The 25365-nt window shown below is 43.3% G+C and overlaps 1 protein-coding gene and 2 pseudogenes across 1 annotated transcript; all 3 read right to left on the reverse strand.

Moving 5' to 3' along the window:
- Positions 1–1015: 1015 nt before the first annotated feature.
- On the reverse strand, positions 1016–7732 carry LOC128052687 (interferon alpha-2-like; annotated as a pseudogene).
- Positions 7733–11125: 3393 nt separating this feature from the next.
- LOC128052635 (interferon beta-2-like) lies at positions 11126–11686 on the reverse strand. The gene has a single exon (XM_052645217.1). It carries the CDS (start codon positions 11684–11686, stop codon positions 11126–11128), a length of 561 nt encoding a protein of 186 aa, XP_052501177.1.
- A 6298-nt stretch (positions 11687–17984) lies between these two features.
- On the reverse strand, positions 17985–23190 carry LOC128052690 (interferon alpha-2-like; annotated as a pseudogene).
- Positions 23191–25365: the final 2175 nt, after the last annotated feature.

Raw genomic sequence — 25365 nt, forward strand, 5'->3', positions numbered from 1 at the left:
GCCAAGTGTAGAAAACTTCCTCTCCCTTCCTCATCCTACTGCAGGATCCTAGACTCCACATATGCAGATTGACCTCCCATGATGGATGTGCTGCTGCTGCTGCTAAGTCGCTTCAGTCGTGTCTGACTCTGTGCTACTCCATAGACGGCAGCCCACTAGCTCCACCGTCACTGGGATTCTCCAGGCAAGAACACTAGAGTGGGTCACCATTTCCTTCTCCAATGCATGAAAATGAAAAGTGAAAGTGAAGCCACTCAGTCGTGTCCAACTCTTAGCGACCCATGGGCTGCAGCCTACCAGGCTCCTGCGTTGCTGGGATTCTCCAGGCAAGAGTACTGGAGTGGGGCCGCCATTGCCTTCCCCGCATGATGTATGTGTTTCTCCACTAATCCTTGAAGGCACTCCGGTTCTCACAGGCCCCAGGCAGGCACCTGAGTCCATGACCTGGGCTTTTCTCCTCCCATCTCCCTCCCACCTCTAGTCTGTGTCTCAAGAATCACATTCAATCCCCGCTCAAGTTGTCCATTGTTCCTTCTATGACCCAGGGTGGGTGACCCCGTTCCCTCTTTATTAAGAAGAATTCAGTACAGGCTTATCTTGTAGGATCAGGCTTTGGGTCAGGTTTTATTCAAAGATGTGTGCAAGCCCATTTGTTTTTTTCAAATTACTTTTATTTTCTCTACTGAAAAACAAGAGTAGTCTTGTACAAAATATAGTACAAAGCAAGTATCTTATGAATGATAAAGATTTAAATTCTATGAACAGCCTAAATATTTCCAATAATTTAAAGAAATAAATAAATGTTACAACTTTTTAAGATATGGAAAATGGATTCTTAAATCTGTTTTAAACAGTTATAGTAACAAAACCTTTAACATATATTTAAATAATCCCATACGTTAGCTATTACTTATATTTCATCTGACACAAAAATAGAGTTAAAGGTTGCACCTTGAGTCTTAGAAAATAGCCATTTAGTTGACCAGATGAACTGTTTTCAGATTCAACGCCTTCTTTATTTCCTGAGTTTTCCCATGAGTTTGTTGGCAAAGACCAAGCACCTTCTGATTTCCACGCTGACAACCTCCCAGGCACAGTGCCTGTATTCTTTCTCTTTGAGATACACACTGATTCGCTGGAAGTAACTCTTCACAGCCAATCTGGAGTTCTCACTGCCTAGAGGTGACTGTTCTGGCATCCTTCCCTCCCTCAGACTCGTGTCCACGTCCTCCAGCTGCTGATCAAGTCCCACGAGGAATCTGTCCAGGAGGCTCTCGTCCTGACCTGCAGAAGAGCCCGTGGTGCTGAAGAGCTGGAAGGTCTGCTGGAGCAACTCGCGCACAACAGCTGTGGCTTCTGTCTTCTCACGCCTGGTCCCGGGCACCAGGGTCTGAGGAATCTGAAGTCAGTCCTGTCCCTCAGACAGGACACAGTGGGCACTCTCTCCATCTGACTCCAGCGTGTGAAGCTTTCCAGATTGCCGTGGCCGGCAGGCAGCTCACAGCCCAGGGAGCACATGGGGCTGGAGCAGAGCATCACCAGGGCCCGCAGCACGGAGACGGGGAGGGCCACTGGGATGCTGGGGGCTTGCAGGACCGCCTGCAGGGGAGGCCTAGGCCAGTTCTGAGGGCTTGAGGTGATGGGTGGCTCTTAAAGAGTGAGTCGAGAAACTTTCGTTTTCTGGGTTTTTCCACATTTTCCCCTTTCCTTTCTTTTTCTACTCTTTGTAATGAAATCAATAAAAGTGCTAATTTTTGCCATGAGTGCCTAGGTGGGGGACATCAAATCATGCATGCCACTGTGGTTGATATCTACACAGCCATATATTATGCTTTTCACACCTCCTTTGTTGCTCCTCGGAGAAGAGTCTGATCAAAGTCAGAGAAGGGACAAATATTCATACAATTGTGGCTTTTCCAGGTCACCAAGACATGTTCAGTATGAAAAGAGCTTATGAGAGAAGCTTTGGATTTTTCTCATTTTTCCCTCATTGACCCTTTTCTCCCTTCTTTAAAAAATTTTGGTTCTCTATGTACCTTTATTATGTCACCTGAGTAGGCCTTAAGCTCCCTGGAGACATTATAGGGAACAATATCACTGACATCATTTGTTAAAAATAAGTTATTTTGCAACTATAATCCACAAGGCACTTTTTAAGGTGCTGGTTGTCCTAAACACTTCATGTTTGCCTGTGTTTATTTCTCTTTCTCCTCTACCACTGCAATATTTCAGAGGATACTTTGCTTCAGTCTTTGTGTGATCGTGCAGATAATCTCATCTCCTTAGATATTTCACGGGGAAGTGATAATCTACCATACATTCAGGGATACTGAGGTTGCGATTACATTTCTCCTTGTAATGCATGTCTTTACCAATTCTGTAAGGTACAGATAATTTTTAATAATATTAATGACAGAAATTTTTGCATGCAGCCTCTCAACAAAGTGTTTTTAATAAACATGAATTAATCTTCACAGCTTTCCTATGAGATAATTACTATAATTATTGACATGTCTGCAAATACTGCTGCTACTGCTGCTAAGTCGCTTCAGTCATGTCCGACTCAGTGCAACCCCGTAGACGGCAGCCCACCAGGCTCCCCCATCCCTGGGATTTTCCAGGCAAGAGTACTGGAGTGGGTTGCCATTGCCTTCTCCAGTTTGCAAATAAGGAAACTGAAAACTCAGAGAGATTACTTAACTTGCTAACAGTCAGGATTAACTGTGTAAGTGGTACTTGACCACTGTACTCTTCAGCCTCCACATTATTCTTCATTAACCTTAAGCATTCTCCATAAGCTACATAACATACAGTTGTAATTAAGTAATCCCTCTAATTATGTAACATTTGACTTCCCTGAGAGATTGTAAGCTCCCTAAAGGCAGTAATGGCACAAGTGGAGAACCTAGGAAGGTGTGTGTCCCTGGACAGAGGGGTCTCTGTCCCATTGTTGTTTGTCACTAAGGCATGTTTGACTCTCTTTGATCCCATGGACTACAGCACCCCAGGTTTACCTGTCCTTCTCTATCTCTCAGAGTTTGTTAAAATACATGTTCATTGATTTGACCCAAAGTGATCAAATCATCTCATCCTCTGTTGATCCCTTCTCCTCCTGCCCTCAATCTTTCCCTGCATCAGCGTCTTTTCCAGTGAGTGGGCTCTTCCCATCAGGCGGCCGAAGTATTGGAGCTTCAGCTCTGTCCCAGAAGTAGTTCTAAGAGAAGTATCCACACCAAAGTTTGAGTAGACCTAGTATTTGAAGACTGTTTCAGAAAATGAGAATCTTCTGAAAACAAAGATTGTAAGAGTAAATTTAAATGGGTTTTTTAACTTTCTGAATAGTTTCTCAGAATATTATCTCAGGTGGAAACAGAGACTGTCAGAGTTGTGGTTTAGTTGCCATAGTCGGCCAGGCTCCTCTGTAGATCTCAAAAAAAAACACCACTTGAAATACAGGATTGGAACTTATCAGGTACAAAGGGAACTGTGTACTCAACTGTTGTCTAATGATTGTAATGTCCCAGGAATGAGCGAATGGCACTTTTGTGACATTGAGTAATAGGAATTGGAGAGGAAGACCTTACTAAGTGTTCCTCTAAAATAGGAAGCACATTGTCAGAGCAGACAGCTCGGTCCAGTGCATGAGACAGTGGACATGGGGCAAGATCCCTGGGTTGATGTCACAGCTCCAGCCTGCACTGCCTGTGTGACCTGCGGCACTACGGTTTCTCCTCTTAAATGGAACTGATCATCATAGAAGTCTCACTGGATTTTTCTGAAGATTGTAGAACATAACGTACTTCTGACAATGCTTGGACAGATAAGCTTTCAGTGTCTGTTAACTGTTTCCACGAGGCAGAAAATTCACACATCCATCTATGGAAACTGGATAGAATTTCCCTGAGATGACCTGCTTCCTTCCCTTAATGCTCAGCTCACTGGTCAACATTATCACATCTAATCTCATCTCTGGTGAACATGATGTGCTGTCCAAACACTACATCTAGTAGCTTCCAGGGAACAGCTGGCCTCTCACACATGAATAGGGTGACCGTCCAGTCTGTACCCAAGTCTCTTTTCAGGGTGAGTTAATAGGTCTATATCCTCAGAATCCCATAACCTCCACGAAGAGGGAGAAATGTGAACAGACAAATAAAGATACAAATAAAGATAAATAAATAGATACTGGGAGTTAGCAGAGCGGTCCTCTATCCTTTTAGGTAACACTGTGCCTAAGAGCCTGCCACCCTCCTTGGCTCTGTCTGCAGCTGAACAGTGTCACATAAGCTGCTCTGACATCTGTCATCTGTAGAGCTCTGCATCCCTGTTTGTGTAGTTAAGTGACATTTTGTCATTTGGCAGAGATGTCACTGTAGGTTTTTCAACTACACCATTTACTTTCTCTTTACCTAGGTGCATTACTTCTTCATTCACAGCTTACTTTTACTTTCTAGGAATGTTGAATGAGTGGAAAGTTGGATCTCTTGAAAAATCATGGAGGAAATACATTAACTGTTCTATTCATGTCTGTTTTCTGTTCCTGTTTTTGCAATAAACCTCAAAATGGAAATAGAAAAGATTGTAGGAGCATTAGCACAGCTTTTACAAACTGAAATACAAATGACAAGGAAGAGGCAGCAATATGAAAAATGTGTAAAAGTACCTAACAAAATGTGGGTTGCTCGGACATGACAGGACACTGGCCTGGGCTAAGAAGGCACATTCTAACCACTTGAACACTTGGACAGGAGTGGTGGTTACACTTTATTTTATTAATTTGAACTTAGACGAGCATCAGGATTTAAGATGGAAGTGTTGTAGTCCCAAATTCTATTTAAATGTTCTAATTGTTGAAACATTTCTTTTGTATTTAGAATATTTCATTTTGTGTATCACAATTCAGATTGTATGCATGGAAAACAAAACAGAGAGGATTTTTTGGAATGAATATGCCAATCTCAATAAATAAATTTTCCATTATAATAGCAATTTCAAAAATTCAAATTTTGAAAATCTTCAGCCATCATGTAAAACAGACTCTCTATAACATCTATAGTTTCCCTGACCTAAATTAACCACCTTTTTAGGGAAACAATTTGAGGCACAGCTAAACCAGACCTCCCCCATAAAAATACATATACATATATAGTTGCATCAACATTCAAAAAGCAAAGATCATGGCACACAGTCCCATCACTTCATGGCAAATAGATGGGGAAGAAGTGGCAACACTGTCAGATTTCATTTTCTTGGGGTCCAAAATTACCACGGATGGTGACTGTAGCCACAAAATTAAAAGACTCTTTCTCTTGGAAAAAATTATATGAGAAACCTAGACAGTGTGTTAAAAAGCAGAGATACCATGTTGCCAACAAAGGTCCATCTAGTCAAGGCTATGGTTTTTCCAGTGGTCATGTATGGATGTGATTTGGATCAAAAAGAAAGTGAGTGCCGAAGAATTGATGTTTTTGAACTGTGGTACTGAGGAAGAGTCTTGAGAGTCCCTTGGACTCCAGGGAGCTCAAACCAGTCAATCATAAAGGACATCAACCCTGAATATGCATTGAAAGGACTGATGCTGAAGCTGAAGCTCTAATACTTCGGCCACCTTCTGAGAAGAAACCGACCCTTTGAAAATGACCCTGATGCTGTGGAAGATTGAGGGCAGGAGGAGAAGGGGGCGACAGAGGATGAGATGGTTGCTTGGCATCACTGACTCAATTGATATGAGTTTGAGCAAACTTGGGAGATAGTGAAGTACGGGGATGCCTGGCATGCTACAGTTCATGGGGTCACAGACAGTCGGATATAACTAAGCGACTGAACAAAAACACATACACATATATAAATACACACACTTGCACAATATATATTAAATAAGTATATACATATGTGTTGCTACTTTAACATAAAAGGGTGAACAGCAAATGTTTATTGAATTGCTATTGTATCCTGTATTATTTATTTTGCTGCACCATAAATGTTACCTCATCAGCAGGATGACGGCTAGACTAATTAAGTGACTGTTTGTGGTATTAATAGACTGAGCATAGTAATGTGTCAAATCCTTTATATACTGTTCCATCAATTGCGATTAATTTTATCGCTTAACTCTTTGTGGATACAAAAATTTGCTTTTGTTTTTTTTGTCCTCGCACACAGCATGTGTGAGTTATTTTTTGAAGATCATTATTAGGAAGACTGTCTTCAACTTTCCATTTCCAATATGTAGAAGATCAGGATGAGGCTCTTGGGCCTGGACCCAAATGGAAGACTCACTCATCACTTTTTCTTCAGTCATCCTCACCTAGTTGCAAGGAACTGCCTGATTATTCTTTTCTTGTCTCCCTCAGGTAGTAAGGAAACAGCCTGTAATGTGTCTGCACTGTGGATATTTCCCTGCAGGCAATGCCTTCAGGGATCAGCTTGGAAGTTTCTTTCAAACAGCTGATGATACTGTGAACTATGACAGGCATTCTTGTCATTCTCCCCAAAGCTGAACTTGGAGAGAAAGCATTTGGTTCAGATTGTATTTTAAAGAAGTGTGTGCAAGCAAGAACAATCCTTGTTCCCCTCGACCCCTACCAGAACTTCATTTGAACAAATAGTACAAACGTGAAACCTGGCTTCATGCCCTGTCAAGTACAAACTAGCACGTGCCATTGGCACTTGCCATCTCCCTACAAGGATTAAATCATGTGCTCTTGCAGTTGCTGATTTTCAACACCCCTGGAAAAGTATCTAGGGTGGAAAGCAGAAGTGAGGCATTCTGTGTGCAGGGAAAACTGTCAGAGCAAGTCTTCAGAAGGTGAGCTATTCTCAGGAGCCCATTTTAACTCAATGGTTCGTCTGTCTCCTCATAGCTAGAAAAGCATGGAAACCCTTCATGGTGACGACTGCTTCTTGTAACTCCAAGAAACCTTCACGACACAGGCAGAAAACGTCCACAAAAAATAGGCACATGATTGCATGTATTGCCTCTTCACCAAAATCACATATATCCCTCTGTGTGTCTTTGGAACAGCTTCTCAGAACTATCTGAGGTGCTGTCTCCTGGGCTGCAGTCCTCATTTTGCTCCCCAAACACTTAAATTTCAACTTTCGTGTTGCACATTTCTGAAAGTCAGCACCCTGAACTTATCTCTTCATCCATTCATCACCCAACAGTTTCCCAACTTGCTTGCAGTGAGATTCCCATGAGGATAAATCCAGGCCAGGGAACGTGAGAGGAAGGGCTCTCACCCTGCATAGTCCTGGCGCTTGGAAGCATCCCCTGTGAGCCACCAGACTTCATGTCTTTACTGCCGCGTGTACTAGATCCAGGTACCACAGACAAACTTGGAGTCACATATTGATGATGGAAAAAGCCACAGAACAGAAGGTACCCATGTCCCTGAATCACCTTTTGAATGCAAGCAAACCAGAAGGTTCACCTGATCCGGAAGGCCTGCATTGTGCTCTTCAGAGAAGGATAGATAAGTTTCTATGATGATGAAAATCCACACAGTTTATTCTTTATCTCTATAGCACCTAGACTTAACAGAAAAAGATATTTAAGAACAGAGGATCCTGGACACCTGTCCATGGAAAGAAACTCTGGACTCTGAGTATAGAAAATACCAGCCCCACAGACATCAAGAGATCTTTTTAATGATGATCAAAAGATCTTTATGCAGGAAAAGACATTCTGTTCTGCTGTCCACACCTGCTTCTGAAAAATTATGATTTTCATTTCGGTTTTCAGTGCCTGAGAAAGTACGAACTGCAATTGCTTTGGAACAGGAAGCAAACAATAATGGAATTCATTAACGAGTGTTACAAATATAAACACCCTTATCGTTGCCATTTCTTTCAGGATTCTTACATGAGGGAAAGGCACTTTTCATTTCCACTCTGACAGCCTCTCAGGCAAAGTGGCTGTATTCCAGCTCCCTGAGGTAGAGATGGATGCCCTGGAAATACTCCCGGGCAGGAAGTCCCAATGAGAACAGCACAGACTGTCTCCTTCCATCGGCTCCAGTTGTTTCAGGCTCTGATCCGGGCTGCAGGGTAGCACGGCTGTCCTCCGTGGTGAAGAGTTGAAAGCTCTGCTGGAGCATCAGATAGTGGTTGCAGGGGCCCTGAGTCATCTGCACTGGAGTGATCATCTCTCTTTTCCGAGGAAATCTGAAGTCGGCTCTGTCCTTTAGGCGCGACTGAGAGCGGATCCTTTGCATCTGTTTCAGGCGTTTGAAGATTTCCCTGTGTTTCTGGCGGTGGATCCCAGGCTCCTTCCAGCGAAGATAGCAAGCAGGGATGCAGCAGCTCCTTCCACCAGCAAGTGGATGTGGGCCATAGAGAGTGTCAGTGCTTCTGCAGACGGCCGGCAGGGGGCGCGCGAGCACCGCGAACGGTGAGAAAGCGCTGGGATGGACCCGCAGACCGCCTGCTTCTCCAGGCGAGCGCGAGAGCGCGCACGCTGTGGATCCATCGTTTTTGCTTTCGAATCACAGTGGTAGGAGAGTTTGCAGTTGACTCTCGTGGGGCTGCTAGAGAGACAGGACGCAAAGTTTCCACAGAGCTTTTAATAGGAGCACTGATTCAAGGGTGCGCATATCATTAGCTCTTTTGTGGGAAAGGCCTGGTTTCCGCTGTCCTGAGTAGGGAGAGAGAATATTGCATTTTCGGAAAGATCCCCTGAGTAGTGGGCTTTCTTCCACATGTCAGCTCGAACTGGCTATTTTTGAGGAAAGGAACCCCCAAGGTGGGGTTGAGTGAGATGAGGCTGATTTTACAGATTGGGGCTCACTTGCGGCGAAGGGAACCCACAGCTCAGAGAAAGGGACCCGGCAGCGGTGGTGGGATTATTGGCGATGCGCCCTAAAGTGAAACTAGAGGGTGAGCAAGACACTACTGGTGCCGGCTCATATGGGCCGTTGCTGACCTAGTGAAACACAGTGTCTGGGATGAGACAACCAGCTGTGCCGCGTTGATGGAGGGTGGGGGGAGCGCGGCGAACACGCTGGAATCCCGCGTTGGCTTAAGGAGGATAAGCTGTGGAAGGATGGGAGGGGGTCGTGCACCAGGTGAACCACGGGGGAGTGGGCGTTGCGCACATGGAGCGCGGCGGCTCAGAGACTATTCGCTGTGGGACCTGCTGGGGCGTTGCTCACACGGTCGCATCCCGCGGTGGCTAGGACGGAGAGCGTTCGGCACAAACGGGAACACAGTGGCCGCGAGGAGACTATTGGCTGTGGGACGATGCCTATAGGCGATAAGATCTTGTCAGAACATCGCAGACTATTGGCTATGGGGTGATGGGAGGGCGTTTCTCACACAGGGGAGCCCTGCTTGGCTCTGAGAGGAGGAGTCCGCGTTGCGGACAAAGTGAAACCGGACGGTGGCGAAAAACTGCTGCTGGTGGGACGATTGGACAGCCTTGAGACAAAGTTAAACCCTGCGGAGGGATGAGACCACCGGACGACGGATGGGTGTGGTCCACACAGGGGACCCTGGAAGTGGCGACGAGACTATTCGCTGAGGCAGGATGGAAAGGCGTTGGGCACACAGTGAAACACGGTGGCAGCGCTGAGGCTTTTGGCTTCGAGTGGACGGGACGGCTTCGCGGACAAAGTGAAAGCGAGCACAGGTGATGAGACTATCGGCTTGGGGCGGTGGCACCGCGGCGTGGACAGAGTTAAACCCGGCGGTGGCGGTGAGACTGTGAGAGATGGGACGATGGGAGGACCTTGAGCACAAAGCCGAGCCAGGGGGAGTCAGTGAGGCTATAGGCTTAGAGCCATTTTGGACAACGTGAGAAACAGCCAAGGCGATGAGACTGGCCATGGGACCCTGGGAGTGCGTTGCAGCCAGAGGAGAAGTCAGCGGTGGCCAGGACACAAATAACCATGGGACGGTTTGGGGGACTTTCTGGGGCTGAGAAGGAACGCGGCCACCACCTGGGTCAGGGATCAAAGAAGTGTGCGCCCCTGGAATGCTCTGGAATTTTCAGGGTCTCTCAAGGATTCGGCGTTGAAGTGGGGGAGTAAGTCTTGAATAGCTGAAAACTAGGAATATTTGAAAAAGCAGAGCACTTTATTTGTTTGAATTAATTTTATATTGAATTATATACTTATTTTAAAAGAAATATCTCACGTTTCCAATTTTATTATAAATTTATAGAAGGCATTTTAAATATTAAGCATAGAATATTAAAATATATTTTGTATATAACAGTACATTTTATTAAACTTTATTTAAACTATATTTTCTGTGTACTAAAACAAGTATTTAATATCATTTTACTTTTCTATCTTTTATGGATGTAAATTTAATATTTCCAAGATCACTTTTCACTTATTTTTAATTGAGTGAATTACCATCTTTGACAATTTCTAATGACCCTCAAGACAGTCTTAAGTAATTTTCGACTCATGTTCCTGAAACCTCTTTCTGAGGACTGCGTTGTTGGAAATAAGGGTTGGAGTATACAAGCAACTGAGGACATTTAGAAGGTCAGAATTTTTCATTTACTTTAGTAAGAATTTTATAAATTAATTGGATTTTGCCCAAATTTTATTGGTTTAAAGAAGTCTTACTTTGTAAGACTCTCAAATGTAAGGTGGTGTATATTTTACCCCAATTGGAAAAAAAAAGAGAGGAAAAAACGCCCACATCATATAGACGGGCCCTCTGGCCTGAGCTCTTTGGTACATTTAAAGAAGTGAACAAGACAAGCGCAGGTAGACTGTGTGGATACATGGAGAGCATGCATATAACTCGGACATTCCACAGGGCTGCCATGTATTTTAAATTCCTCAAAGGCAGGGGCCAGAAATGCTACTACTCTGCAGGCTTGTTTGGCAATGAATGTCTCCAAGGTGCTCTGCAATTTTTAATATGTGTTGTCACAAAAATCAAATTGACATTGAAACTGCAACATTGACTTTTGTTTCATAAATAATTTATTTCTCATATAAAAGTTTAAATAAATAAATAATGCATAAATCAATTTAAAAATAGGTTAGTCTTTAACTGTCCATTGAAATCAGTGCCTTGCATGTCAGTTACTTCAAGAGCCTCTGCTGCTGAAGAGTCTCACCTCAAAGTCACATTGTCCCTTCCCAGAGCCACAGGTGGGAGATGTTCAGTCCCGGAGATAACCTGATAGGCTCTTCAGGAAAGAGAAGTTCCTGAGCAATTGCACTTGCACGACTGCCCAGGCACACCTGTTGTGCTCCTTGGACTTGAGGTACTGCACGAGGTTGAAGTAATATTTCTGCAGGTGAAGAACGGTTTTGTCTCCCATAGTGGAGGTTTGCTTCTGCATTATTTCCTTCTGGATTGGCTCCAGACGATTCATCTGCCGATAGAGTTCCTCAAGGAGGTGCTCAATGATGGTGTCAGACCAGCCAGTGCTGGAGAAGTCTCTGGTGAGAATATTGAAGATCTGCTGGAGCATCTGATACATGACCAATACGGCATCTTCCTTCCGGAACTGCTGTGCTTGCATCATCTCCTCAGGCATCTGGAAGTCCATCCTGAACTCGAGGCAATGTTGAGGAGTTGAAGGTAACTGCCACAGGAGGTTCTGACACACCTCAAGGCTCTGCCCTTGTTGGAATCGAAGCAAGCTGTAGCTCCTGGAAAGAGCTGTGGTGGAGAGACACAGCAGGACAACCATCTGGAGGAGGCACCGGTAGGTCATGGTGAAATCAGGCCCAGGGCTGCCTGTTCTGCTAGTAGGTGCTGAAGCTGAGTCTTCAAGAGTTTGCAGAGTGCATGTCCTTCCTCCTTGAGTGTGAGCTACTTATACAGGATGGCCCTCCATTCTTTCTATTTGAGAGGAATTTCCCACTTTCAGGTCTCCCTTTCACTTTTCTCGTGTCATTTAAATGATCACTTACCTCTAAAACTCTTTTTCTTTAAGCTCCTTGCTATTTTAATTTATATATACCTTGGGGAAAAAAGATATAGAACCTGAGAATTTCTAATGTATTTTAAAGTTTCAATGAATTGCTGAAGAAAAATATAAGCCAAATATTTGAACTAGATTATTATACGATTCCTTCATTCTGAAAACATTTTTTTTTTCATATTATGAGATTTGTGGAAAGGGGGCCTTGTTTGTAAGAATTTTCTTTTTCATAAGAATTAGGTTTAATTCTCTAATCTGCTATTACCTAACAATAATTTTTGCAGTTTATGATTTTTAAAAAGATACCTATTTTTTCCTTTCTAAAAGAGAATAATATTAAATTAAGTTGATGAACAATAAATACCATATATCTATGATTTAAATATAATACATGCAGTTTATGATTTTAAAAAAGACACCTATTTTTTTCTCTCTAAAATAGAGTGATGTTCCTAGAGGGATGGGAGAGGTTCCAGAGGGAGGGGAGATATGTATACCTGTGGCTGATTCATGTTGCTGTATGGCAGAAACCAACACAATATTGTAAAGCAATTATCATTCAGTTAAAAATTAATATATTTAAATAAAAAGAAATAATAATGCATATAAAAAACAAAATAGAATGTTGTTAAACTAAGTTGTTCTGAATTGTTTTGGAGGCCTTAGCCATAAGGAGCAAGACATCACATAACGTTATCAACCTTGATGTTTTCCAGTTACTAAGTCGGGTCTGACTTTTTGCGACCCCATGGAATGCAGAATGCCAGGCTTCCCTGTCCTTCAGTACCTCCCGGAGTTTGTTCAAACTCTATCACTTCATGGTAAATAGACGGGGAAACAATGGAAACAGTGACAGACTTCTTTGCTTGGGCTCCAAAATCAGTGCAGATGGTGACTGCAGCTAGGAAATTAAAAGATCACTTCTTTTTATATGAATGTGCAATTTAAATTTTTCTGGAGGTCACATCAAAAGAGTAAAAAGAAAAAAGTTAATTTTAACAGTATATTTTATTTAACAATATATCTATAAGTTATCATTTCAACATGAACCAATACAATATTAGAAGTGAGGTAGTTACATTCTTCTTTTCCATAGTGCCTTCAAAATAGAGTACACGCTGTTAGTCACAGTACAGCTCAGGCTGGACTAGTCAAGCGCTCAGCTGGCCACTTGGGGCTGTCGGCTCCACGGTGACCAACACAGCTCAAGATGGAGGGAGCAGTAGGAAAACAAGATCAACACTAAAACTCAACCACTTCTTTTTATATGAGCAATTAAAAGTTGGAAAATGACATTTAAAAATGATACCATTGACAATAACATAAAGTGTCTACTACTGAGAAACTGTCATACCAGAGGTGCCTAAGAAGACATGGCAATTAAAGGTAATGGGGCATCCTAAATGACATCCCAGAAGAGAAAAAGAACATTAGGTAAAAAACGAAGGAGACCTGGGAATTCCCCGGAGATCTAGTGGTTGGGACTCTATGCTTTCAGGGCAGGAGGTCCGAGTTCCACCCCTGGTCAGAGAACTAAGATCCCACAGGTCTCAGAACCAAAAATAAGAAACTAAATAAAAAGTTGCTACAACCAGAGTGTATGTGGGAGGGGGCGGGGGGAGGGAGAGGCATTAGGAGTTCTTCATAAAGTGTAGACTGGGTAATTTTTAATAACAGTTTGTGACTGGACTGGCTCTTTGTGGCAGCAGGTGGGCTTTCTCCAGTTGGAGCAAGCGTGGGCTGCTCTCTAGCTGAGCTGCTCAGGCTTCTCCCTGCAGAGCTCTCTCCTGCTGCAGAGCACAGACTCCAGGGCCCAGCTCAGTAGTTGTGGGGCACAGGCGCAGGGGCCTCTCAGCACATGTCATCCTCCCTGAGCGGGGCTGGGACCCAGGTCCCCTGCACTGGCAGGTGGTTCTTAACCACTGGCCCACCAGGGAAGCCCTCGACTTTAATCCTTTTGAATGTAGCATTGAGAGGCCCAATTACCTTCCCTTTTGGCCTCTAAGGACAAGTGTATAATTGAAATTTGACTCAGATTAGATGGCCAGAAACTAATGAAGAATCGAAGGTTTCTCTGTTACATTGAGATTGTCTTTTGTTCCATCTTGATCATCAATAAGGATTAAGCAACTTGCCCAACTAATTCTTCTTCTGGGTGAGCAAAAGACATGCAAGCATGTGATGAGGTGGTCAGCATCCGTGAGAAGGGAATACAGAGTCTACAATAGGAGACTGCCAAGGTCACCTGCTACTGAGACGCACACTGTCATTGAGTGAGCAAGTATTTAGCAAATGTTTCTTAACCACTTCATAAACAAAAGGAAATGCTGCCAATTTATTGGACTATTTAAAAAATTGTCTCAATAAACTTTACTACTGGCTTGATTATATATTCTTCATATTCTTTTTCAGGTTTTTTCCCCAACATATTTATTATTTACTGTTATTGCAAGAATGAATGAAACAGTTTTTTCATTACATTTCTAGTTTTTAATGGACTGGGTTTTCCTTCCATTTTCATACACAAACACATAACAAAATAATTTTGGTTTTTAATCTGGCTGACTTTACAAATGCTATATCTAAATGTAATTGGTTGGATTCTCAAATTTTTAAATTAATGTATATTGTCTGCATATAGAAATTTTAAAGGATTGAAAATGTCAAAGGTGATGTTCATATAGAGCAACTGCTATTTGGTATATAAATTTGTACTTTAAAAACATTTTGTAGCATAGTTGAAATATGCATAGCCTATGATCTAGTAACTCCAGCAATCACCCTGGGAAAAAAATCAAGTGGCTATGCATCAGGATATGAGAAAAGAATATTTATACCAGCACTATTAATAACAGTACTAAACACCAAATGACATAAAATCCCTTAAAATGGCATAAATAAATTAATTGTTGTCTACGCTTCTAATAGGGTTTTTAATAACAAGATGTAAGAAGCACAATAAATGCACAAACATAGTGGTGAGTAAGAGAAACTCAGTTCAAAAGAAAACAGAAACCATTTGTATAAATGTATACAACATGTAAAAATAGGCCAACCTAAACTGGAGCAATTTTGCTCAGCAACCTAGAGAGCTCCTGTGAAGCTTCAGGACCACAATGGAAAGTCTGTCTCCACGTTAGGGAAGAGCGTGTCTTCCCACCTTCCAGCTGCGGCCTCGCTCTCCCCCTCTCTCAGCACCTGAGGCTGACTGTGCTGGGGTTGCCCTGTGCTCACGGCCAACAGCTGGTGGGCCCAGAGCCCCTCCTCAGGCCTCCCACCTGGTGTGGGGAGGGACAGCATGCAGAGAGATCTAAGCGCTCCTGGTTGCAGTCTTCTCTCTTGCCCTTTCTCACACCTGGACATCTTGTCACAGGCCTTGGATAGACTCATTGCGCGATTTTTTTCTAGCTGACTTCAGGATGCAGAGGAAACTAGGTACTTGGCTGAAGGCCTCTCTGCCTAGCTCTTCTAACTCCTCCAGAACATACCCAACCAGAAGATCCCACACTCTGCACCCGTCACTCTCAGAATGCTCCCATCAGAGGGTCGATGGCCCAGGAACAGGCAGGAACAGCGCAAGCCTTGTTTTCACTGTTTGCTGCCACGACCCGCTGCTGCTGGACACTCAGACTGGCCCTTCCAGAACATGCCCGTCTGCATCAAGCCTGCATTTACTTCAGATTCCAGGCCGTTCTCTGAGCTGGACTTTAATTCTCAGGATCACTATCACGAATGCAGTGAGTCAGGCTAACCCAAGGTTGGGAAAACGGTTAAAAGGGACAACACATTGGCTGCAGCTGCTGAACAAGCCTTAGAGGCCCCCCTCTGCTGACACGTGAGCAAGTCCCACTGTGTGGGTGCTGGGTTAGTTTCCTGTCTCTGAGGCAGTTTCTGAATCTTCCTTAAAGTGAAACAGCCCAAAATAAAGCCATCTACATACTCAAAACAACAAGTGCCTTGAGTTTTGTTACATCATCAGAGATTACGTCATGAACCCCAGAAGGCAATAGCAAGGGAGTTGATGTAACAAGTGAAAAGGAAACAATGCAAGGTGCCAAAAGGGATTTCAGGGTCCAGCCTGGGAATCCCCTCTGGCCTGGCCTCCTGGCTCAGCTGAGTGCTCAAAGCAGAGGATCCTCCTGACTGCCTGCCAGATGCCTGTGTCTTCCTGACTGATTCTCTGAGCTCCTAAAGTCCAGAAGAACCAAGAATCCATTGAGGGTGGGGTTGAGTCCTTGTAGACAGCTGGCCTGTGTGCCATGCAGGAATGTTTCCGTCTAGAACTCTAGGTATTGTTGCCACCTGCTTGGCCCCGTCATCCCAGTAAATGGCTATTTCTCCCCTCACTGTGTGGTGGTTGAGCTGCAGGAATGTGTCTCTGAACAGCTCTCTGGGAACTGCCTCATCTTCCTGACCACAGACCCAGAACCTCAGGAAATAATCTAACCAGATTCAAATAAAACAGTTAATATGTAAGGAGCATTTGGGAAGTGTCTGGTACCATTCTGAGAATGTGCTATCAATTAAGGCAATTAATCTTAGCACACTTTCAAGATAAGCTTTTATGATTATCTTAGTTTTGCAGTTAAGACATAGTGCAGCAATTTATCCCTAGGCAATCTATTTTTATGTACTAATGAAGAAAAATCACAAACACCTTTTGCAAGAAAATATAAATAAATGAGAACCTGAAGTATATGAAAAATGGATATTAATATACATTAGTGATATACATTAGTTTGTCCATATGTATAGATTTATTAACTACATATAAAATGTCTAGAAGGATACCCATTAAATTGTTAACAGTATAGGATTATGGTGCATCCTCCTAGAAGTCAAGGGTAGGCACTCCTTTGAATGAATTATTTAAAAGTTTAGCGATGACATGTGTGTTTAATATATATAAATAAGCTTGAGAAACCCTTTTACTTCCTTAGAGTCACATTTCTCATGGCAGTTACTGGTTCCACATGCCCTCTCTTAGCCGTCTCTGCAGGACCCAGCCTGCCTTGTTCGTTGTGCCTCCATTTGAAGAGTTCAGGAAGACTCTTTTCTCAGGAATGGCCAAGTGTAGAAAACTTCCTCTCCCTTCCTCATCCTACTCCAGGATCCTAGACTCCACAGATGCAGATTGACCTCCCATGACGTATGTGCTGCTGCTGCTGCTGCTGCTGCTAAGTCGCTTCAGTCGTGTCCGACTCTGTGCTACTCCATAGACGGCAGCCCACTAGCTCCACCGTCACTGGGATTCTCCAGGCACGAACACTGGAGTGGGTTGCCATTTCCTTCTCCAATGCATGAAAATGAAAAGTGAAAGTGAAGTCTCTCAGTCATGTCCGACTCTTAGCGACCCCATGGACTGCAGCCCACCAGGCTCCCGCGTTGCTGGGATTCTCCAGGCACAAGTACTGGAGTGGGTCACCATTGCCTTCCCCGCATGATGTATGTGATTCTCCACTAATCCCTGAAGGCGCTCTGGTTATTACAGGCCCCAGGCAGGCACCTGAGTCCATGACCTGGGCTTTTCTCCACACATCTCCCTCCCACCTCTAGTCTATGTCTCAAGAATCACACTCAATCCCCCTTCAAATTGTCCATTGTTCCTTCTATGACCCAGGGTGGGTAACCCCGTTCCCTCTTTATTAAGGTGGATTCAGTACAGGTTTATCTTGTAGGATCAGGCTTTGAGTTAGGTTTTATTCAAAGGTGTGTGCAAGTCAATTTTTTTTTTCAAATTACTTTCATTTTCTCTACTGAAAAACAAGAGTAGTCTTGTACAAAATATAGTACAAAGCAAGTATCTTATGAATGATAAAGATTTAAACTCTATGAACAGCCTAAATATTTCTGATAATTTAAATAAATAAACAAATGTTACAACTTTTAAGATATGGAAAATGGGTTCTTAAATCTGTTTTGAAAAGTTATAGTAACAAAACCTTTAACATACGTTTATATAATCCCATATATTAGCTATTACTCATATATCATCTGACACAAAAATAGAGTTAAAGGTTGCACTTTGAGTCTTAGAAAATAGCCATTTAGTTGACCAGATGAACTGTTTTCAGATTCAACGCCTTCTTTATTTCCTGAGTTTTCCGATGAGCTTGTTGGCAAAGACCAAGCACCTTCTGATTTCCACGCTGACAACCTCCCAGGCACAGTGCCTGTATTCTTTCTCTTTGAGATACACACTGATTCGCTGGAAGTAACTCTTCACAGCCAATCTGGAGTTCTCACTCCCTAGAGGTGACTGTTCTGGCATCCTTCCCTCCCTCAGACTCGTGTCCACGTCCTCCAGCTGCTGATCAAGTCCCACGAGGAATCTGTCCAGGAGGCTCTCGTCCTGACCTGCAGAAGAGCCCGTGGTGCTGAAGAGCTGGAAGGTCTGCTGGAGCAACTCGCGCACAACAGCTGTGGCTTCTGTCTTCTCACGCCTGGTCCCGGGCACCAGGGTCTGAGGAATCTGAAGTCAGTCCTGTCCCTCAGACAGGACACAGTGGGCACTCTCTCCATCTGACTCCAGCGTGTGAAGCTTTCCAGATTGCCGTGGCCGGCAGGCAGCTCACAGCCCAGGGAGCACGTGGGGCTGGAGCAGAGCATCACCAGGGCCCGCAGCACAGAGACGGGGAGGGCTACTGGGATGCTGGGGGCTTGCAGGACCGCCTGCAGGGGAGGTCTAGGCCAGTTCTGAGGGCTTGGGGTGATGGGTGGCTCTTAAAGAGTGAGTAGAGAAACTTTCATTTTCTGTTTTTTTCCACATTTGCCCTTTCCTTTCTTTTTCTACTCTTTGTAATGAAATCAATGGACGTGCTAATTTTTGCCATGAGTGCCTAGGTAGGGGATATCAAATGCGTGCCGCTGTGGTTGATAGTTACACAGCCTTCTTGGGAGAAGAGTCTAATCAAAGTCAGAGAAGGGAGAAATATTCAAAAGGTGGCTTTTCCAGGTCACCAAGAAATGTTCAGTATGAAAATAGCTTATAAGAGAAGCTTTTGATTTTTCTCATTTTTTCCTCATTTTCCCTTTCCCCCTTCTTTAAAAAATTTCATTTGTATATGTACCTTTATGATATCACCTAAGTAGGCCTTAAGCTCCCTGGAGACATTATAGGGAACAATATCACTGATATCATTTGTTAAAAATGAGTTATTTTGCAACTATAATCCACAAGGCACTTTTTAAGGTGCTGGTTGTCCTAAAAAATTCATGTTTGCCTGTGTTTATTTCTTTTTCTCCTCTAGCACTACAGTATTTCACAGGATACTTTGCTTCAGTCATTGTGTGATAGTGCAAATAATCTCATCTCCTTAAATATTTCACCGGGAAGTGACAATCTACCATACACTCAGGGATACTGAGGTTGCAATTACATTCAATCCTTGTAATGCATGTCTTTACCAATTCTGTAAGGTACAGATAATTTTTAATAATATTAATGACAGAAATTTTTACATGCAGCCTCTCAGCAAAGTGTTTTTAATAAACATGAATTAATCTTCAGAGCTTCCCTATGAGATGATTACTATAATTATTGACATGTTTGCATATACTGCTGCTACTGCTGCTAAGTCGCTTCAGTTGTGTCTGACTCTGTGTGACCCCATAGACGGCAGCCCACCAGGCTCCCCCATCCCTGGGATTTTCCAAGCAAGAGTACTGGAGTGGGTTGCCATTGCCTTCTCCAGTTTGCAAATAAGGAAACTGAAAACTCAGAGAGATTACTTTACGTGCTAACAGGATTAACTGCAGAAGTGGTACTTGACCACTATATTCTTCAGCCTCCACATTATTCTTCATTAACCTTAAGCATTCTCCTTTAGCTACATAACATACAGTTATAATTAAGTAATCCCTCTAATTATGTAACATTTGACTGCCCTGAGAGATTGTAAGCTCCCTAAAGGCAGTAATGGCACATGTGGAGAATCCAGGAAGGTGTCTGTCCCAGAGGAAGTGCACAGAGGGGTCTCTGTCCCATTGTCGTTCGTCACTAAGGCATGTCCGACTCTCTTTGATCCCATGGACTACAGCACGCCAGGCTTCCTTGTCGTCTATCTCTCAGAGTTTGCTAAAATTCATGTTCATTGAGTCGATCCAATCCGATCAAATCATCTCATCCTCTGATGATCCCTTCTCGTCCTGTCCTCAATCTTTCCCAGCATCAGGGTCTTTTCCAGTGAGTGGGCTCTTCCCATCAGGCGGCCAAAGTATTGGAGCTTCAGCTCTGTCCCAGGAGTAGTTCTTAGAGAACTATACTCACCAAAGTTTGAGTAGACCTAGTATTTGAAGACTGTTTCAGAAAATGAGAATCTTCTGAAAACAAAGATAGTAAAAGTAAATTTAAATGGATTTTTTACCTTTCTGGATAATTTCTCAAAATATTATCTGACGTGGAAGCAGAGACTCTCAGAGTTGTTGTTTAGTTGCCATAATCTGCCAGGCTCCTCTGTAGAGCTCAACAAAACAGGATTGGACGTTATCAGGTGCAAAGGGAACTGCTTACTCAGCCGTTGTCTAATGATTGTTACATCCCTGGAATGAGCAAATGGCACTTTTGTGACAATGAAGAATAGAAGTTGGAAAGGAAGACCTTACTAAGTGTTCCTCTAAAATAGGAAGCACATTGTCAGAGCAGACAGCTGGGTCCAGTGCATGAGACAGTGGACATGGGGCAAGATCCCTGGGTTGATGTCACAGCTCCAGCCTCACTGCCTGTGTGACTTGCGGCACTACGGTTTCTCCTCTTAAATGGAACTGATCATCACAGAAGTTTCACTGGATTTTTCTGAAGATTGTATGATGTAACATACTTCTGACAATGCTTGGACATATAAGCATTCAGTATCTGTTAACTGTTCCCACGAGGCAGAAAATTCACACATCCAACTATGGAAACTGGATAGAATTTCCCTGAGATGACCTGCCTCCCTTCCCTTAATGCTCAGCTCACTGGTCAACATTATCACATCTAATCTCATCTCTGGCTGAACATGATGTGCTGTCCAAACACTACATCTAGTCGCTTCCAGGGAACAGCTGACCTCTCACACATGAATAGGGTGACCGTCCAGTCTGTACCCGAGTCTCTTTTCAGGGTGAGTTAATAGGTCTATATTCTCAGAATCCCATAACCTCCACGAAGAGGGAGAAATGTGAACAGACAAATAAAGATAAATAAATAGATACTGGGAGTTGGCAGAGCGGTCCTCTACCCTTTTAGGTAACACTGTGCCTAAGAGCCTGCCACCCTCCTTGGCTCTGTCTGCAGCTAAACAGTGTCACATAAGCTGCTCTGAAATCTGTCATCTGTAGAGCTCTGCATCCCTGTTTGTGTAGTTAAGTGACCTTTTGTCATTTGGACAGAGATATCACTAGTTTTTTCAACTACATCATTTAATTTCTCTTTACCTTTGTGCATTACTTCTTCCTTCACTGCTTACTTTTACTGTCTAGGAATGTTGAATGAGTGGAAAGTTTTGATTTCTTGAAAAATCACGGAGGAAATACATTAACTGTTCCATTCATTTACGTTTTCTGTTCCTGTTTTTGCAATAAGCCTCAAAATGGAAATAGAAAAGATTACAGGAGCATTAGCACAGCTTTTACAAACTGAAATACAAATGACAAAGAAGAGGCAGCAATATGAAAACTGTATAAAAGTACCTAAGGAAAACATGGGTTGCCTGGACGTGGCAAGGAAAATGGCCTGGGCTAAGAAGGCACATTCTAACCACTTGAACACTTGGACAGGAGTAGTGGTTACACTGTATTTTCGTGAGAGTGACTTTGGAGGATTCATCATCTTGGTCTAAGCTTAGTTTCTAACCAGGAAGGGTTAATTTTGAATTTACACTGGATTTGCTTCTGTGACTTCAATTATTTTTGTCCCAGAAATTCACATTTGAGAAGGCCAGAATCACAGATAGATATGACATCTTTGTTTGTTGACATGACATGAGATATTCCATTTCACACCACCCATGAAATGACTATAAGGAAGTGCAACTAACACTTCCTCCTACCTGAGGCTTGCTGGCTATTCTGGGAGATATTTTCAGGAAATAAAAAGTCCTTTTCCTTTGTTTCCTCACCTCCCCCATCTTTCATTCAAAAGAGAATCTGACATCCAGGAGCCCCACAAGATGGTTGTTTTGAGGCACTGGCCTTTCATCTTCTCAGTCAGCCACTTCCCGAATGAAGTCCTTTCCTGATCCCAGCACCTCATCTTGGATTCACTGATTTACCCTGCTGCAAGCAGAGCCACTTGACCTCTGTAACAAGCTCAGCATAGTGATTGGCACCTAATAAATGTTTAGTAATTTTCTCAGTTATGGAGAGCAAATAAAACCAAAATTGGCAAATTAAACTCTCTGCTGCAGAGAATAAGGTGAGATTGGTGCATGTAAAACTCAGATATTTTTCACATCTGATCAAGTGTTCCAAGAGGAATATGCAGAGGCAGCAAAAAAAAAAGATTTGAAAAAGAGTCTAACAAAGCTTCCCTAAAAGTTGATCTTAGCATCAGGAAGAAAGATCCAATAGCTCTTAATATATCCCTAGTTCAAAGTTACTGAGATGATAAGCATTCCATTGAGTTAGAACGTCTATTTTTTAATGAATACATTTGACTTCAAGGTAAGGACACAGAAGAGCGGACCCTCACGACAGATCTCCAGGCTCTTGAAGTGAAAGGCAAGCCCAGAATGAGGTAGTGCATGAATCTGGGTAGACTCAGAATGCGAACATTTTGGACTTCATATTTAAGAGGCACACAGCAGAAGATCCTTAGATGAAATGAAGATGAAACAAAGCTCACAATCGCTCATCTCAACCGGAATGCTTCCTTGTGGAATTGACCAGTGGCGCTTCATCTCCTCAGTGATGACACTGATGATGCTTGTCTGTAACCCCATCTCATCCTCTGAGTCCATGAGCTGCCTCAGAGCCTTGACTTGGAAAAGCAGGAGACCTTCACATTTGAATCAAATAAATGCAATCTCTCTCTTTCCTGTCTGGGATACAGGAAAGACTTCAGATTCCCTCAGGAGCAGGTGAGTGGCGGCCAGCTGCAGGAGGCCCAGGCCATCTCTGTGCTCCACGAGATGCTCCAGCAGAGCTTCAACCTCTTCCACACAGAGCGCTCCTCTGCTGCCTGGGACACCACCCTCCTGGAGCAGCTCCGCACTGGACTCCATCAGCAGCTGGACCACCTGGAAGGCTGCCTGGGGCAGGTGACGGGAGAGGAAGGGCCCCACCCTGGCCGTGAAGAGGTACTTCCAGGGCATCCATGTCTACCTGCAAGAGAAGGGATACAGCGACTGCGCCTGGGAAACTGTCAGAGTGGAAATCACAAGGCGCTTTCTGTGTCAACAAGTTCCTAAGAAAACTCAGGAAGTTAGAAGGAACCTGATCCTCAGTGACTCGTGTCCTAGCTCAGACTCTTCATTGTTCAGTCATTTCCAAAACTCTGATTTCTGCCTCAGCTATGAAAGAGTTTGAGTGACAATCAATATTGGCATTAATGGGTGGGGTACAGTACCACACAAGAGTGCCTGGCACTGTGTGTGCTTTCTCTCCTTCATTTTTCTGGGGGAGAGGTGTGAATTATGGAAAATTTAAGTTTTTGTTTGGTTAGAATGTACCAAAATTAGGGAAACTGGCTTGCGAAAAGATGGCGGAGGAATAGGACGGGAAGACCACTTTCTCCCTCACAAATTCCTCAAAAGAACATTTCAACTCCGAACAAACTCCACAAAACAACTTCGGTAGGCTGGCAGAGGTCATCAGGCATCCAGAAAAGCAGACCATTGTCTTCAAAAACAGATTTTTAATCTTTGCTCTTAGGTTTCTGTTGTCAATTTTGTACATCTAAAAACCCAAACTTCACTACCCAAATTTACCTGAGAGCAAGATTACTGGCTTGACCACTCTCTCCTCCTTTGGACTCTCCTTTTTCTCCACCAGGTGGCCTCTGCCTCTTTTCTCCCCCATCTCTTCTCTATCCAACTCTGTGAATCTCTGTGTGTTCCAGCCAGTGGAGAACACCTAAGGAACTGGTTACAAGCAGGATTTGTCTCTCTCCTTCTCATTCCTCTCTCTTATCCCCCTGGTCACCTCTGTCTACTTCCTCCCTCTCCTCTTCCCCGTATAACTCCGTAAATACCTCTGAGCGGTCCAGACTATAGAACACACATAAGGAAGTGACTACTGGCTAGCTTGCTCTCTCCTCTTTTGATCTCACCACATCTAATTCCAGTTACCTCTAACTACCCCCTCCATCTTCTCTTCTCCTTGTAACTCAGTGAACCTCTCTGAGTGTCCCTCAATGTGGAGAAACTTTTCATCTTTAACCTAGATGTTTTATCATCGGTGCTGTATAGTTGGAGAAGTCTAGAGGCTACTGTAAAAATAAAACTGAAAACCAGAAGCAGGAGGCTTATGTCCAAAGCCTGAAAACATTAGAGAACTCTTGAATTCAGGGAATATTAAGCAATAGGAGTTCATCAAATGCCTTCATACCTACACTGAAACCAAGCTCCACCCAAGGGCCAACAAGTTCCAAAACAAGACATACCACTCAAATTCTCCAGCAACACAGGAACACTCCCCTGAGCTTCAATATACAGGCAGCTCAAAATTATTCCAAAACCCTTGATGTCTCATAACCCATTACTGGTCACTCCACTGCACTCCAGAGAGAAGAAACCCAGCTCCACCCACCAGAACTCCAACACAAGCCTCCCTAACCAGGAAACCTTGACAAGCCACTGATAGAACCCCACCCACAGTGAGGAAGCTCCATAATAAAGAAAACTCCACAAACTACCAGAATACAAAAAGGCCACCCCAAACCCAGCAATATAACCAAGATGAAGAGACAGAGGAATATTCAGCAGGTAAAGGAACAGGAGAGTTGCCCACCAAACCAAACAAAAGAGGAAGAAGTAGGGAATCTACCTGAGAAGGAATTCCGAATATTGATAGTGAAAATGATCCAAAATCTTGAAATCAAAATAGAATCACAGATAAATAGTCTAGAGACAAGGATTGAGAAGATGCAAGAAAGGTTTAACAAGGACCTAGATGAAATAAAAAAGAGTCAAAATATAATGAATAACGCAATAAATGAGATCAGAAACACTCTGGAGGCAACAAATAGTAGAATAACGGAGGCAGAAGATAGGATTAGTGAAATAGAAGATAGAATGGTAGAAATAAATGAATCAGAGAGGAAACAAGAAAAACGAATTAAAAGAAACGAGGACAATCTCAGAGACCTCCAGGACAATATGAAACGCTCCAACATTCGAATTATAGGAGTCCCAGAAGAAGAAGACAGAAAGAAAGACCATGAGAAAATCCTTGAGGAGATAATAGTTGAAAACTTCCCTAAAATGGGGAAGGAAATAATCACCCAAGTCCAAGAAACACAGAGAGTTCCAAATAGGATAAACCCAAGG

This window comes from Budorcas taxicolor, chromosome 8, assembly GCF_023091745.1.
Source record: "Budorcas taxicolor isolate Tak-1 chromosome 8, Takin1.1, whole genome shotgun sequence".
In the NCBI taxonomy this organism is placed as follows: domain Eukaryota; kingdom Metazoa; phylum Chordata; class Mammalia; order Artiodactyla; family Bovidae; genus Budorcas; species Budorcas taxicolor.